Source organism: Eptatretus burgeri, chromosome 16 (assembly GCF_056783735.1).
Source record: "Eptatretus burgeri isolate ZD-2024b chromosome 16, Ebu_testis_v1, whole genome shotgun sequence".
Classification (NCBI taxonomy): Eukaryota; Metazoa; Chordata; class Myxini; order Myxiniformes; family Myxinidae; genus Eptatretus; species Eptatretus burgeri.
In genome coordinates, this window is record NC_140976.1 from 30125988 (window position 1) to 30143487 (window position 17500).

At 44.6% G+C, this 17500-nt stretch overlaps 1 protein-coding gene and 2 pseudogenes across 4 annotated transcripts in view; all 3 read left to right on the top strand.

Moving 5' to 3' along the window:
* Nucleotides 1-1293, top strand: part of LOC147010805 (uncharacterized) — a 2264-nt pseudogene extending 971 nt beyond the window's left edge.
* The window catches only part of MMP17 (matrix metallopeptidase 17), an 80490-nt gene that overhangs the window by 4202 nt on the left and 58788 nt on the right, over nt 1-17500 (top strand). For 3 of the 4 annotated variants that reach the window (XM_085858817.1, XM_085858818.1, XM_085858820.1), the window contains exon 2: nt 16700-16832. In XM_085858817.1, the coding sequence (XP_085714943.1) occupies nt 16700-16832 (133 nt within the window). Of the gene's footprint in view, nt 1-16383; nt 16442-16699; nt 16833-17500 lie in introns of all 4 variants that reach the window. The other variant, XM_085858819.1, reaches the window with a different exon arrangement.
* Nucleotides 1225-3114, top strand: LOC147010806 (uncharacterized; annotated as a pseudogene).

Here is a 17500-nt window from a genome sequence, read left to right on the forward strand (position 1 = left end):
TCGAGGAACGATCTATTCGATTGGCATATAAAACCAAAATGGTTACAGACTGGCAGAAAACGCTCGGCATCTGACACAACCATTCTGTAACCCGGGTTCTATTCCCCCAACTGGTAAGGGACAAGGATTACGTTGGTATCGCAATTGAAGACGCGTGACCCGAGGCCTGTGCTGAGCCGGCCGGCGTTATAAACCCCGGAGACTGCGGTGGTGAGGGTGGCGCCAAGAGTCGGGCGAGAATCCCGCCACCCCGGATCCGCAACAGTTTGGTGTCAGGAGTGGGATATTTGGACCAGTGGTGCATTTCGCACCCCGGACATTGGTTACAAAAAAACCGGTCCAAATCTGATTTGATTTTATGCTTGAGCGGATCGGAGGAAAAACTTGCAAATTATAAAGAAAATGGAGTCGCAAAATGGCGGCGTGCCTCCATCTCGGCGCGACACGAAGCGCGAGTGGGCTTATAATAGCGCAACGAGCCGCACGGCACGAAGGAAACTCTCCCGCCCACCGGTTCAGGCCACGTGGACACGGTATACGCCGTGGCAGACGAATCGGGACGCCGACACATACATTGGCAAGCTTCAGACACAATTGCCGGATGCCTTGGAGCAGTGGAGGTGTGGTGATAACTATATAGAGGAATTGCAAGTTGAATTGGATGAGGGACAACGGCACGCAGACGAGGTTCATGAGGATTACGTGCACGGGGAGTCGCAACAATTGGCCGATGCACAGGAGTGAGTTCGGGGGCTGGAAGAGGACTTAGCCAACACAGGCATGGAACTACGTGGAGAATGGATTAGAGTAGAGCGGATTACCCATGATTTGATGGGAAGGTTAAGGCAGGTCAAGGAACTACAGGAAGAAATGAGGAAAGTAGAAGGGAGTACCCATAAGTTGGAACAAGATAAGAGTGAACTGAACAAAAGAATAGAGGAGCAAATTATTAATTCTCGGGATAGGAAGAACTTGGAGGAAGAATGGGAAACAAAGGTAGAAAAGGAAAAACGAGAACACGATTTGGAATTGAGACAACTGAAGGAAGAGGTAAGAACAGACAATCAGGAAAGAGAAAGCCTCGAATGGAAGATAGAAAGAGGAGAGAAATATCTGGAGCAAAGGAAGGAAGAATTGTTGGAAAAGTCAAGACAGTTCAAAGAACTACAGGGAGAAATGAGTAAAGTAGAGTGGAGTTCCTATGAGTTGGAATAAGAGAAGAGCAAACTGAACCAAAGAATAGAGGAAGAGCAAGTTAGTAATTCCCGGGATAGAGAGAACTTGGAAGAAGAATGCAAAAGGAAAAACGGAAACACGATTTGGAATTGAGACAACTGAAGGAAGAGGTAAGAACAGACAATCAGGAAAGAGAAAGCCTCGAATGGAAGATAGAAAAGGAATATCAGGAACACCTAAAGGAATACAGTAAAAAAAAGGACGAATTGAGGGAGGAAGCATCCGAAAGAGGTGAGGAGGCGAGGAAGGAATGATGGGAAAAAGCTTCGGCGTTACGGAAACACCAAAACAAAGAGACAGGATTACAAAACAAGCTGAGGATGTTGAGAGGAAAGAAAGAGAACGGAGAATGAAACGTTAAGGAACCACACTGGGCAGATCAAACAGTTAAAGGAGAAAGCAAGGTTGGAGTATGCGGAGTTGTTGGAAGAACAACGAATGAAGCAGGAGAAGGAAATCAACCAATTGAACGAAGCGACGATATTGGAGAATGAACAACAAGAGAGACAGTGGAAGAGGAAACAAAAAGAAGGACAAGAACGATCAAAGGAAAAAGCAATGTTGGAGTGCGAGGTGATAGTGAAAGAACAACGAATGAAACAGGAAAAGGAAATCAGCCAATTGAAGGAAACGACGAGATTGGAGAAGGAAGAGCAAGAGAGACAGTGGGATAGAAAACAAAAAGAACATGGATTTGAAATTGACCAGCGAAATGAGAGAGCAAGGTTGGAGTACGCGGAGATGGTGAAAGACCAAGGAATAAAGCAGGAAAGGGAAATAAGCCAATTGAAAGAAGCGACGAGATTGGAGAATGAAGAACAAGAGAGACAGTGGGATAAGAAACAAAAAGAACAAGGAATGAAGCAGGAAGGAGAGATCAACAAATTGAAAGAAACAATGAGATTGGAGAAGGAAGAACAAGAGAGACAGTGGGATAAGAAACGAAAAGAACATGAATTTGAGGTTGGCCAACTCAAGGAGAGAGCAAAGTTGGAGTCCACGTAGATGGAAAAACTCCGGAAAGATAACGAACAACTAAAAAGGCTCGGAGAGGAAGAACGACTCAAATGGAAAGGAGAATGGATCCAGGAAGTAGAACAGCACAATAATGTGGGATGTGTGACATCACCACAGGGAGTAATGTTAGTGGTGTGGAACTTGATTGACATCACTCGTCGGATGACACCGCAATTAAAGCAAACCCTAGTGAAGGAGACATTGAGGGAGCATATGGGGTTGTTGACAAATGAAATACATTTTGAGCAGGTCCAGCATGTGGAGCTGACATTCCCAGAGGAGTGTGGCGAACCGATGATGAGCAACCTGCTGGAGAGTAGCGACCGGACCGAGGTGACTCTGGAACGAAGCAGGTACGTGGGTACATGCATACATGGTGCGGACGATGAGCTTAAGGTAGAAATTGAATTTTATGTTAACGAAGAGACTCTGTCCGATGGGGTACACGTATGCGTGCCTCCTGAATGTGTGTGTGGAATGCCTGTGAACGAATGCTGTGAGCCCACACTCCAGATTACAGCACCGGTATGTGCTGCCAAGGCCGAAACGTGTGTGGGTACTCACTTGGCGGTCGAGAATATAACCCTGGAATGCGAGGCGGTTGGTCAGTGCTCCGGCAAGGTTGAAGGTGCGGAATGTGAACACCTCACCTTGGAATGTGTGCAGCCTGCTGTGTGTGGGAGTCCTGAGTGTGGAGTGAGTGGTGACATAGGAAATAGGTTAGAGGTGCAAGGGGAAATAGAAATGCCACCAGGACAGAACTTGAGCCAGGGGACGGAAACCATAATGGACAGCTCCGCATGGGTTCTTACAGAGTTGGAGGTGCTGCATTCCGGAGCAGTTTTAGATTGGATTTTATAAATCCAATTTAGAAATTATATTTTAATTTCTCTATCAGCCTCACAGGAACTTTGGAGTGGAGTGCAGATGAGTGGCAGGCGGCACTGGCGTGTTTCACTTGGTCTTCAAACCTTTCTGAGCACACAAGTGGTTTGGCTAGCTGAGTGGGGTTTATCTGTCTTGAGAGAGTTGTGGAGAAGAGGGGGAGGCCGCCTCCCTGATTGGGGTTTACCTGATTTCCGTGAACCCTGGAGAAGAGGGGGAGGCCGTTCCACTGATTGGGGTTTACCTGATTTCTGTGAACCCTGGAGAAGAGGGGAAGGCCATTCCACCGATTGGGGTTTGCCTGACTTCCGCGAAACCTGGAGAAAAGGATGGGGTAGATCACAGCCCCCATTGAGGCGTGACCCCCTTGAGCCGTGGCGGAAAGGCGGCGGGGTCATGTAATGGGAAATGAGGGATTCGTTCCCTCACTCCCCTTCCAATGAGCCAAAGAAGCAGGCCATATGGGGATGTAGAAATTTTGATTGGAAATTGTACCGAAAGTGATTGCAAATTGAGAGATGACAGAAGGCATAAGAGTGGCACGAGTGGATTTGGGTGATTATTGAAAAAGAGTGGTGGAGACATTACAGGCAGAGCGTTAAACGCACCTGAACCAAGTGGATGACGAAGAGTGGCTTGTTTGAGGAAAGACTGAAATGCCTGGTTAGAACCATGCAGAGGTTCATGAGGCTGGTGAAGAGATTTTATGTTTCGTTTAAATTGTTGGAAATAAACAATTAGGGCAGTATGGAGGATGACGACGGACGAAGTGACAAATTAATTGGGGTTTGATGAAAACGTGTACTGGTTAAATTTGATGACCAAGTGGGATCCGAGGGACTGGTGTGTTTTTGTTTTCACATAAACGTGAAAGGTGTTGGATGGTGTTGTGGACTGGGTGTGCGGCACTGTGGAATAAATGACTAGAGTGGTTGGGTGAATGGCGTGGTTGTGCAAACGAGGAGAGTGAGTGCGAACAACGTACCCTGTCGGTAGGAGTCTCTTAACCAGGTTGGTGTAGGTTAGGGGGACTTCGAGGATTGGACAAGGATTCTGGCTGCTGTTGCATTGTGCAGGCGGACTGCGAGGGGTAGGTGCAGGCCAAAGTATGGGGATACTGGCTGGTAGTGTGACATGGTATGAGAAGTTGGTGAGTTAGGAAATAGGGCAGCAAGGCTTTGGGGGTTCCTGGCAGGTGAAGGATGTCAGAGGTGCCAGGAGAGCACAGTAGGGTTCAGTGCCAGGAGAGCACAGTATAGGTGCCATGAGGGCTCAGTATGGGGGCGAGAGAGCACCCCTTCGTTAGGAGCGCCAGAAGCACGCTCAGGTGAACCCCGAGGTCACTGAGTGTCCTCCACCCCTGATTGGAAGCAGGCAAAGAGGCCTAGTAGTAGTCACACTCCCCAGCCAGCGAGTTATGCCTAGCACCACCAAATGGAAAAAGACAAATATGGGCCTTGCCCAGGTTTAATAGAATGGAACAGTGTGCCAGGTCAGGAAAAATGGGTCATTAGGATCATTCAAGCCATAGCAGGGTTTGTTGCATTGTCTTGAGCTAAAAGTAAATGGTTAGGTTCGATGGACTCTCCTCCGCATCATTCATGTGTGATACCTGGTACGAGTAGTGTTGATGGGAGAAATTGTGGCAAGGGCCAGGCTCGGTCACCCTCTCCAAGTGCCAGAGAGGCCACCAGTATGTCATGAGCACACACCCATGAAGATAACGTTGAATAATGAACACACCATCCCGTCTGTAAAGAGAAAAAAAAGAGGGAGGAAGAAAAAGAAAAAAGAAAAAAGAGAGAACTTAACCAAAACAAGTCAGGCAAGGAAGGTTAAGGGTACACTCCATCTCATCTGGTCTGAGGTCATCACACCCATTTGTGTCCTCAAGAACGCCTCCAAACTGCATTTGCTTACCATCGATATCACTGTGCCACCATTGCTGTGTCACCTGCTGTCCAATGCAGGGCTTGTTGCCTGCTGCTGCTTGTTAGTAGGCCATATGGGCTGAAGCATTTTTGTGGGCCATTGAGGCCAAAGTGCTTTTGTGGGCCGTTGCGGCCGAAGAATTGTGCCATTTTGTGGGCTCAGTGGGCCGAAGAACTCTTTGTGAGATTAGGCCACTGGGCCGACAACTCACCTGGTGAGAGGCCAATAAGGCCACGAAGTGAGGAAACCCTCAGGGGTGAATGGACGATACTGCCGGGAGGGGGCATGAAGGAGCGAACACGTGAAAGAACTTTGAACCTTTGAATGTTCTGCTCCTATGCAAATGTGGTGTTTAAAGTATAATTGAATGCCCTCCCGTTCAAATCCATAATTAGAATGTTTAGTAGTGTGCATAGAGTGTGAATTTGTTTGTTAGATTGGTGACCCGACACACTAGGATAGGGACATTCCAATCTTACTGTGACACTGGTTTTTGGAGTTAAGTGTTTCCCATGTTGTGGGTTACAGTAAATGGGAGATCTGTGCTGTACGTTAGACAGGGCCGTTGCCGCGGGCTGCCCCACATGGAGGCTCGGGAGAGCCTCCGGAGAAAGGTGGGAGGTAGTGTTACGAAATGGCCCTTATTGGACTAATAAATATAGGATTAGCTCAGATCCCCCATGAAATGCATGTATAGTTAGGTTGTTTGGTAAAATGGACGTTATATGTGCGTCGGGAGGTGTAAGAGGCTGTATTATTGTGCGATGGTGGTGGAACGAGAACTCCCTCTTCTTCTTCCCCATCCCGGACGAGGCCCCGCCCAGTCGGCTGAGAGGGTGTGGCCAAAAAGAGGAAGTGACGCGAAGGGGAGGAGTTTGTCGGCTTCGCCGAGAGAGGTGTGCTCGTGTGTCGAAGGTGCGAACAAAAGAGACACTGTGAGAGAAAAGGAGTGGAGTTTTGAGAAACGGCTGTGGGCTTTGAGAGGCTGCCTGCATGTCGAGTCTGCCTTTTTGGGCAGTGGGAGAGGTGGCCTGCACGTCGTGTCGGCGATCGACTCGTATGGGGAGGTGATCGACAGGTTTGGCCTGCGTCTGTCCGCGGAGCCTCCGTACTTACTCACCTCACGGCTCGACACGTTTGTCGATCCGCCTGCGGAGCTCGGCACCTCGATTTGGGCCTTGTCTGGTGGACAGGCTTGGCCTGAAATTGTATGCTGGACCTTGAGAGAGATCAGCTGAGGCCCATCGTCGACCTTACGCGGGGTCAGAGCGCGCGGAGTCCGCGTGCGGTGCGGAAAAGAAAGACGATGGCGCCGCCATATTGCCACGCGGCGCGTTCGAGCTGGAAGCTCGAATCCGTGGACATCCGCTTGTTACGAGCGACATTCGTGCTTTTGACGCTGTCCTCTCGTCCATGAGACATTACCAAGTACTCTGTCTTGCATGCATGCTGTCTGTCTGTCCGTCTTGTCTGCACGTGTTGTATAAGGTATATCTCGGTAGCGACCCCCTCGAAACCTGTTGTTTTCAAGTGTCCGATTTGGGCGTTTTTTCAGCACCTCCTCTAATTTGGGCCCTTCTTGTCTCGACGGACAAAGGTAATTTTTTTCTTGAGCAGTGTTTTTGATGATTTGGACATTATACGAGTATTCTAAGACCACTTTAGAGTTCCTGCTTAAAAGTTTTATCAAAACAAACTGGGGACCCTTTTTGTGGCCTTCTTTTTCAGCCAAGCCTGCGTATTTTCATTCTTGAGTTGTCATTTCATGATTTCAGTTCAATAAATCGATGATTTCAATTTTAGTTTTTCTCATGTTCGATAGTTTGATTAAAAGTACAAAAGGGGCCTTTTTCAGGGACCTAAAACCTTTGAAGGCCATGGTGGCCGAACTCAAGAAACTGGTTATTTAGTTTTTCATGCCATGGGCCATCAAATGACACCTTGAAACCTTTCGTGCACAATACTTTAATGAAACGTCACTGGGCTCTAGAACTAATAGCACCACTCCAGATGGGAGAGGGTGTTACAAGGCCTCACCCTGTACAGTTCAGTATGTTGTTTTCCTGTCCCCACATTTTCCAGTGCAGTGAGATATTTTGAAATAGATGCAGCAGGTACCATGTGTTTTTGCTTCATACATGTAACCCGGGTTATTATTTTTTTATTTTTGGGAGCGATGGTAGCAGCTGTCAGTTGCGTATGCAATATGCATAGCCCGAATCAATGCATGTTTCAGAGGAACGTGTTGCCATGCTTGGAACAAGATCACCTGTAGGGTTGGTACTGTGCTAGTTATGCATAAATTATACTCAGGGAATTACAATAAGAACAACTAAACTTTCCAAAAAGTTGGGATAGCCTCCTTACAACCATGACACAATCGTGAAAGTCGCATACGTTTTGTATCCCACTGATAGGTCGGTTCTGGATTTGGACCTGAACTAAAATTTAAGCGGCTTGTTCTTGTCAACTAACCAACTCATCCACCAAGTTTCATGTGAATCCATCCATAACTTTTTGAGATATTGTGTTGTATTTCGTTTTTGGCCCGATCTCTCAATGGTGATCACTTAAAAAATTCTCAGATCCGGATCTTCACAAAAACCGAATCAATTAGTTCTTCTCACACACCCAACATTTCCAAGTTTAATCCAAATCCGTCCACAACTTTTTGAGATATCATGCAATGTCGTTTTAGCCCCATCTCTCAATGGTGAAGGATCACTGAAAAATTAAATAATTCTCGTATCCGGATCCGGATCTTCACCAAAATTTAATCGATTCGTCCTTGTCACACACCCAACCTGTTCATCAAGTTTCGTCCGAATCCATACATAATTTTTTGAGATATTTTGCTATGTATCATTTTTAGCCAAATCTATCGATGGTGAAGAATCATTAAAAAAATTCTCAGATCCGGATCTGGATTCGGATCTTCACCAAAATTTAGCATTGCTGTCCTTGAAACCATGGCAAGATGAACATGCTAGAACAATTAGGCTTGGAAAGGTGACCCAATCAGCCATAGCACATCATTACCTGCAATCTGGCCATACATTTGACTTTGATGGGACCCGTGTCCAAGATACTACATCGAACAAATGACACAGGTTGATTTTGGAAGTATGGTGCATGAAGAGCTGGGAAGGTGGTCTTACTGGGGAGATGGTGGACATACCCACACAATACACACCTCTGATGCAAATGGTGAAAACTGGATGGTGCAAACAGCTGGATAAGGTGAGCAACAAACACCCAATCCCAACCACCACATCCACATGTGCACAACACCCAACGAGAACCCCGACACTCGCACAACCAACACCTCATCATGCCCAACCCAGACACAAAACCAGCCTTGTTCGTGGTCCGGAAGCACAAAAAAACAACAAGCGCACACATGTGCTCACCCACACACTTACAACACCAGATCACGTGTAAGTAAAAACAAAAAAAGAACAGAGCACCCCTTCAATGATGTGATTTGACATTTGTTTTTGCTTTTGCAAAATAAAAAAAGCCTCGAACTCGAGCACCCATGCACCTGGGACGAACTCCATTTGACCTCGAGCAACAGCACATGACCCAAAATGAGCTATCGTATCGAAATAAATACCAGACATGTGCTGACGCCTGGGGTCTGTTGTACCTGATGAAGTCAGCTGCAAAGTTGGCGAAGTGTTGCCTGAGACCGGGTCTGCTCTCGCTTTTTTGCTCAAATGAGTGGAGTTGATCTCGTTTTTTTTACTTTTGGTTGGAAATGCCTTCTTGTTCTTAAAATATATATATATATATATATATATATATATATATATATATATATATATATAATATATACATATACAGTGGGGAGAATCCTTAAATGCATTTTGTGGACACTCAGTAAGGATGAAGGAGGAACACAGGGTGACATACAAGAGTGGAGGAAAGTGCACACAGGTGGATTACATCTTAAGCAGGAGATGCAACCTGAAAGAGATTAGTGAATGTAAGGTGGTGGCAGGGGAGAGTGTAGCTCGACAGCATCGATTGGTGGTCTGTAGGATGACTTTAGAGGTGAGGTTGAGGAAGAGAGTGAGGGCTGAACCAAGAACCAGATGGTGGAAGCTGAAGGAGGAAGACTGTTGCGTGAAATTTAGGGAGGAGGTGAGACAGGCGTTGGATGGTGGTAAAGATGGGTGGGATGATTGGGCAACGACAGCAGAAGTGGTGAGGGAGATAGCTAGGAAGGTACTTGGTGTGACATCTGGACAGAGGAAGGAAGATAAGGAGACTTGGTGGTGGAACGAGGAAGTACAGGAAAGTATAAGGAAGAAGGGGTTGGCGAAAAGGAAGTGGGATAGTCAGAGAGATGAAGAAAGTAGTCAGGAGTACAAGGAGTGGCGGCGAAAGGCAAAAAGAGAGGTGGCAAAGGCCAAGAAAAAGGCATATGACGAGCTGTATGAGAAGTTGGATACAAAAGAAGGGGAAAAGGATTTGTACCGATTGGCAAGACAGAGGGACCGAGGTGGGAAGGATGTGCTGCAGGTTCGGGTGATAAAGGACGCAAATGGGAATGTGCTGACGAGCGAGGAGAGTGTGTTGAGAAGGTGGATGGAGTACTTTGAGGAGCTGATGAATGAAGAAAATGAGAGAGAGAGAGAGAGAGAGAGAGAGAGAGATAGAGATAGAGAGAGAGAGAGAGAGAGAGAGAGAGACATATATATATATATATATATATATATATATATATATATATATATATATATATATATATATATATATATATATATATATATATATATATATATATATATATATGGAGTTGGAGTGTTGGAAGAGGTGGAGATAGTGAATCTTGAAGTGGGGTGGATCAGTAAGGATGAAGTGAGGACTGCTATGAAGAAGATGAAAAGTGGAAAGGCGGTTGGCCCAGATGGTATACCAGTGGAGGCATGGAAGTGCTTCGGAGAGATGGCAGTGGGGTTGTTAACCAGATTGTTTAATAAAGTCTTGGAAAGTGAGAGGATGCCAGAGGAGTGGAGATTAAGTGTACTGGTTCCGATTTTCAAGAATAAGGGTGATGTGCAGAGCTGTGGAAATTACAGAGGGATAAAGTTGTTAAGCCACACCATGAAGTTGTGGGAAAGAGTAGTGGGAGCTAGGTTGAGAGGAGAGGTGATGATCTGTGAGCAGCAATATGGGTTTATGCCAGGAAAGAGCACCACTGATGCAATGTTTGCTTTGAGAATGTTGATGGAGAAGTATAGGGAAGGCCAGAAGGAGTTACATTGTGTGTTTGTGGATTTAGAGAAAGCTTATGATAGGGTGCCAAGAGAGGAGTTGTGGTATTGTATGAGGAAGTCTGGAGTGGTGGAGAAGTATGTGAGGATCGTGCAGGATATGTACGAGGACAGTGTGACAGCGGTGAGGTGTGCGGTAGGAATGACGGACCGGTTTAAGGTTAAAGTGGGATTGCACCAAGGATCGACTCTGAGCCCTTTCCTGTTTGCAATGGTGATGGACAGGTTGACGGACGAGATCAGACTGGAGTCCGCATGGACTATGATGATCGCGGATGGCATCATGATCTGTAGGGAGAGTAGGGAGCAGGCTGAGGTGAGGCTTGAGAGGTGGAAGTACGCACTGGAGAGAATGGGAATGATAGTGTCAGAGTAAGACGGAGTACATGTGTGTAAATGAGAGGGAGGGTGGTGGTATGCTGCGGTTGCAAGGAGTTGAGGTGGGGAAAGTGGATGGGTTTAAATACTTGGGATCAACTGTCCAAAGTAACGGAGAGTGTGGGAGAGAAGTGAAAAAGAGAGTGCAGGCAGGATGGAGTGGGTGGAGAAGAGTTGCAGGAGTGATTTGTGACAGAAGGGTAGCTGCAAGAGTGAAGGGGAAAGTATATAAGACGGTAGTGAGACCATCTATGTTGTATGGTTTGGAGGCGGTGGCACTAACAAAAAGACAGGAAGCGGAGCTGGAGGTGGCAGAGTTAAAGATGCTGCGATTCTCGTTGGGAGTGACGAGGATGGATAGGATAAGAAATGAGTATGTTAGAGGGACAGCGCAGGTAGGACGGTTTGGAGACAAAGTGAGAGAGGCGAGATTGAGATGGTTTGGACATGTGCACAGGAGGGAAACGGAGTATACCGGGAGAAGGATGTTGAAGATGGAGCCGCCAGGCAGGAGGAGAAGAGGAAGGCCAAAGAAGAGGTTCATGGATGCGGTGAGGGCAGACATGCGGGTGGTTGGAGTGTCAATGGAAGATGTGGAGGATAGAGCGAAATGGAGACGGTTGATCCGCTGTGGCGACCCCTAACGGGAGCAAGCCGAAAGAAGATATATATATATATATATATATATATATATATATATATATATATATATATATATATATATATATATATATATATATATATATATATATATATACAGGCTGCGTGAGTGTAACGAAATGGTCACTTTCTCATAGTTACTTTTGTTTGTGCTTCAAACTGAAGCTGCACAATAATGGACTGGACACTTTTTGTGTTATTTATCTGAAGCAAACATCTGAGGCCTTAAGTGCCCTTTGAACAGTAATAATCCTGGAGAAGCATCTGATATCGATGATCCTTTTCTCTGAAATGTTGCAGACTTCAGAGCCTTATCATAAATGTCTTACCAGTGAAAATACCCTTTGGAAGTCATGAAAGTCCAACAATATTAAACTACAAAGATCTAAAAAACAGGCAGATAACTCAAGATGAGGTTACAGAAGATAACGATCACAACAAATGCGAAGGATCTATAAACGCCAGGATATGGTTGTTCAAAAATGCATATTCTGTGAGAAGGAACATAACTTGATGGAGTTCCTGACTATATCAGCTGATAAGAATGTGCGACAAATAACCACAGGTCTACAGGACACTGGTCTTTTGGCAAAAATGGCTGGAGGAGACCTCCCTGTGATTGAAGCAAAGTACTACCTGGAATGCCTTACCAAGCTCAGATATTGACATCGATCATTTAAGTGAAAGAATGGAAAGTCATCTGATACTGAGGAGAAGATGACAGAGTCTAGGTCATGTATTGAGTTGATAAGTTATATTGAAAACTCTGTTGAGAATGGTGACCTCTTGTTCAGGCTATTTAAGCCACATAGCCTTTACCCTGACCGTCTTATAGGCTGAAACATTTATTAAACTGTCAACAACATCAGGTTGAAAGAAAATTTGCTTGATTATTTTTCTGACTTACAAGAACAGTTTTATGGGAGAAATACCATTCTGACACCAGTTTGGATCACTGTTGAAAAAGTTTCAAAAGTTTGGAGACAGCTGATAAAGTGTTCATGTGCACAAAACTGCTGCATTTGCAAATGTGTCAAGGCATCCTTGCCATCCATGTACAGCACTACACAAGTATGCCTGGTATTGGTTTCATGGTTAGGGTGGTGGGCTTGGGATCCTCGGAACCTGAGTTCAAATCCACCTCGGCTGTTGAATTAATACCAGGTGGGGTTGACTCTGCCTGTCATCTTTCTGAGGTCAGCTAAATGATTTCCAGCATGCTGGTATCCTGTGTCAGAGTATCAACCCATCCAGGATTGTGTCCAATAGCCAAGGAGACTGCTTAAGCAGCACCTTTCCAATTGTTCTGTTTTTTTCCCCCGGTGTGTCGGCTAAGATGTCCATTGGTATGCAAAATTTCAGCTTTCTACGTCACCTGGAAGGGACCAAACTTTAATATCAGTGAGTCAGTGAGTGTTTAGAAAGAGCTTTATTTTTTTTGATTATGTGCATTGTTCAGAAAATGTTGCTGTTCTTTATGATATATGATTTATGGTTTTGCATGATTACTTCATACATGTTGTAAATCAAATAGTTATTACTTAAAGGTCTAAATTTGCCCAAGATAATTGAAATATTGAAGAGCAAGTGTGACTAAAACTGTCCAAAACATTAAGACTACATGTTATTATATGACTAGATATTATCTGCCATTGTCTCCCTATTTACAGCCATCACCTAAAAAGCAGTAGACGACCCTTTGGGTTCCCGTTGTGACAGCGGTTGTTGAAAAAAAGCATTTCAAGAAAAAAAAAGATAGCTCCAGCGAACTATACCACTGAGGTTGTTTGTATTGATCAAATACTCGAGAGTACTTGACTGAATCGGGAATTGATTTTTTTAATATATTTATTTTTGTTGCCCGATTTTAACGAAACTTGATACTGCACACCGCAGGAGAATGGTGAGTAAGGTGGCCGTAAAATTTTTGCGCTATCATGTACAGTTTTGGCTGTATTTCGGGAACATACATACATACATATATACATATATACATACAGTACATACATACATACATATATACAAGATGATAGTTTTAGTAATATGGATATAGATTATACAGTCTTTTTTATTTAAAGTGAATAAATGTACAGATGACATCCATATCAGTTTAATTTTAATGCATTTTTGACTGGTTGGTGTTGATTTTTTTTTCTAATAACTGTTGTTATCAAAAGACCTACTGAGGACATGTATATGTCATATCTGTGGGTAATGTATCCCATGTTGAATCCCAGTATCCCCTACAGAGGTCTCATTGTGGTATTTCTGGGTGACTACCTTTCTGGAATTAATCATTACTAGTGCATGCCCGTAGGTGCGTGGCGTACGTGCAACCCCCCCCCCCAAAAAAAAATTCTTTCAAACCGCGTGTCAGAAACAACAAACACACAAGGCCGTTCCTTCGCTCTCACGTGCGTGTGTGTGTGTGTGTGTGTGTGTGTGTGTGTGTGTGTGTGTGTGTGTGTGTGTGTGTGTGTGTGTGTGTGTGTGTGTGTGTGTGTGTGTGTGTGTGTGTGTGTGTGTGTGTGTGTGTGTGTGTGTGTGTCCGTTGTTTCTCGACAACCACTGGTCCGATCTAATTGTTCACGTTCATTACAGAGATAATTGTTCTAAAAGTCTTCGTGCTATGTGCGTTTCAATTCCCCTTTTTCCCCTCCTTTGGAAAAATTCCCACACACTCTTAAATCCCAATCCCTCCAGGTCTTCAAAATAGCTGTTCACCACTATCTCTTATCTTCCTCCATCCAAAACCATGATCTTTTCTACCCCCATTAATGCAGTCCAAACCCACCTCCTTCAAATTCCTTGCTTTCCTTCCTAAAAGTCCCTGTCGTATCCATCTTGTTTACCCCATGGAAACCGCTGATTGTCTCTGTCTCTTCCTCTCTCTCAGTCTGTCTCTGTCTCTGTCGCTCTCCCTCTCTCTTGTTTCTTCTCCTCCTTGTACTCCAATCCTTTAAAGTGGCAATCCATCACCATCTCATGTGCGTGGCCGTACGTGCAAAAAAAAAGATATATATATATATATATATATATATATATATATATATATATATATATATATATATATATATACACTTTAAAGCCGCTTGCCAGAAACAACCACACAGGCCGTTCCTTCGCTCTCGCGTGCCCGTACGTGCATGGCCGTACGTGTGTGGCCGTACATCCAAAAAACAAAAACTATCAATCCGAGTGCCAGAAGCAACAACCACACAGGCTGTTCCTTCGCTCTCGCGTGCCTGTCCGTGCGTGGCCGTACATGCAAAAAAAAAAAAAAACGTTCAAGCAAACACTCAGGCCGTTCCTTCGCTCTCGTAAACGACGACTGGATTGGGGCATTGTGTTTATCTATAAATGCACATAAGAAATCGAGAAATTAATAGAATACAGTCAGTCATCACTATCCGGAAGTAGTGCGTGCCCGTACGGAATGTTCACATCATTCCACGAATTATCGCTTTCATTGAAGTAACAACTGCTGTGATACTTACACACACAGAGTTAATTAAAATCCAAATTAAAATCAAGTTTACCTCCCTGTCTTTGCTTGCCATAACATTCGCTGCCATTGACCATTGCCACTCCTATGCCACGGTGAGGCGACAGGGTAGGATTTGTAGGAGACCTGAAAGTACAGTGTCATAAGCTATTCCATGTTCGAATTGTTTTAGTTTGAAAATAGTTTAAAAAAAAATAGTTTGCAAAGCATACCACCAAATTGAGATGTATTTCGTTGGCACGCATGGTGAGTAGAGCTGAATTCCTTAACATTTCCAAAGGCCACGCCGTTTTGACAATTGGAAACAAAAAAAAGTTGTGCACTTTTTTTGATAAATTATTTTCGGAACAATTTTTCTTCAATAAATAAATAACAATAAAAATTGTCTCCATGTACACACCTTTATCTCGTTAACACCTCTTCATAAACAACATTGCTGAGGAAATGGCGCTTCTTCTTTGTTTCCTCGTCCAGGGCAAGAATGCGGTGGCTGCTGGATCTGCCAACATTTTGATAAATTATTAGTTTTAATGGCCAATTATTCAATTAGCGCCAACGTATTTTGCCTTTTCGCAAGGAAAAATACAAAGAGAAGAGAAGAGAAAAAACCCGTAATGGCGAACGTGGCTGAGGTTCTCTTCCCCATCGGCCACGCCTACGCAGCAACGTATCCTGTCATTGGTTGGTAAATACATGGCCATAACTTGGGAATCACTTATCCGATTAATATCAAACCTTGAAAAGGCACATCCTCAGGTCCCCAGCAATATACCTGGCAAGTTTCAATTAGATCGGACCAGTGGTTGTCGAGAAACAGTGGACACAGACACACACACACACACACACACACACACACACACACACACACACACACACACACACACACACACACACACACACACACACACACACACACACACACAATGCTGGAATTATAGATAGATGTCGTGAGGAACATTCATGGAGAATTTGGTACTTTTGTCCACCCGGTAACGGCATTTCCAAAATATTTCATTCAGGCACCTTACTATGAGCCCAAGCAGGTCACCATCACTCGCAGGCAACCAAAAACCTTGTTTCCCTCTCCAAATCCAGGAAACAGCTCACCTAATCTATTTTGCCATTCTCTTGTCTCAACTGTGGAATTGCCTCCCTGTATGTGTCCAATGCTATTCTTGGCAATCCTTTAAAGTTGCAATCCATCACCATGTCATGTTAATCTCTATTCCCATTCCCGATCTTTTCTATCCTCATTGACTTTCCTCTCCTGTTCCTCTACACTTTTCCACACTTATCCTGTCTGTTCCTTGTCCTTGTCTACTCAACCCTCTCAGTTCCCTTATCCTGTCTGAATGTCCCTCCTTTGGCTTCCCATGTGTTTGTTTCTTCTCCTCCTTGTACTCCATTGCTGTGTCTCAATTCTGTCATTCAGCTCTCATGCTCCTCAACCTCTAGAAATGAAACAATAACTTTCTTCCCATATTTCAGGGTCAAATCGGTGTGGTAATGCTGCCGTGCCAACATCACGGGCGTCTGCACACTCATCGTTAAGTAATGATGCCTGTTGTCTGTAACATTCAGAAACTCAATAAAAGGGAGATCTCAAGAGATTGTAAAAACAGAAATTCATATTATAGTTTTGTCCTGCTTTTTCGATGCTGATATATCTTGAGAGTAGCTCCTATCATTTAGCAGATTTAGCAGCACTAGATTTTCATGTTATTGGACCTGACCATTGATATGATGCTGATAAGCTATGGGTGTTAACATAGCCATTGAGAGAGTATTGTGCTTCGAATTGCAGGACTGGTTGAACCGCTATGGGTACCTCCGACATCCTGATCCACGTACTGGTCGTCTTCAGACTCGAGAGGCATTGATACAGGCTCTCCGTGATATGCAGCGTTTTGGAGGCATTCCTGTCACCGGCATCATGGGTGAGCATGGTGACCGAACCAGTCGAACATTACATGACCATGGCATGCCTCTTGCAAGTCACTAGCAGGCAGATCCATTGATCTCACCAATCATCATAAACAGTCATTTAGAATAAAGCATGTTGGAGTTATAAACGGGCCAATCAAAATTTAACCTTGATGTAAACAAAACGCCATTTTCAATGAAGAATGGCTTTTCATCCGCCTGTCTATCGTGGGGACAGCCGGCTCACCGAGGCGCACTCCAACCACATACCACCAATGGTCGAGCAGATGGTACCCGAGCTAGTTCCTTTCCCGTGGAACCCTTTCAACTGAATAATCCCCATGCCTGTGGAAGTCTAAGGGAATCGAACCTCTGTTTCGAAAAGTTTCACAACTTGGGTTTTAATGGCAAGCATCATCAGAAAACAACAAATCAATCTTAACAACCATTTTGGTACACGCCACAGATATGTACGCTTCTCGTGGACTGGAGGTCAAGGCACTAACTAAAAGGGGAACATAAAAGATCACAAAACAGGACGAGATTCTTACCTGGGGTAATAGATCTTCGCCAAGGCTGTTGTCTCTCTCGATATGGCCTGCCTTAGCCTTTACCTGCTGGTGGAGATAATTCCGCTCTTCGCACTCCCTTGGTAAATGAAGATAGTGTGTTGCATGTCCTT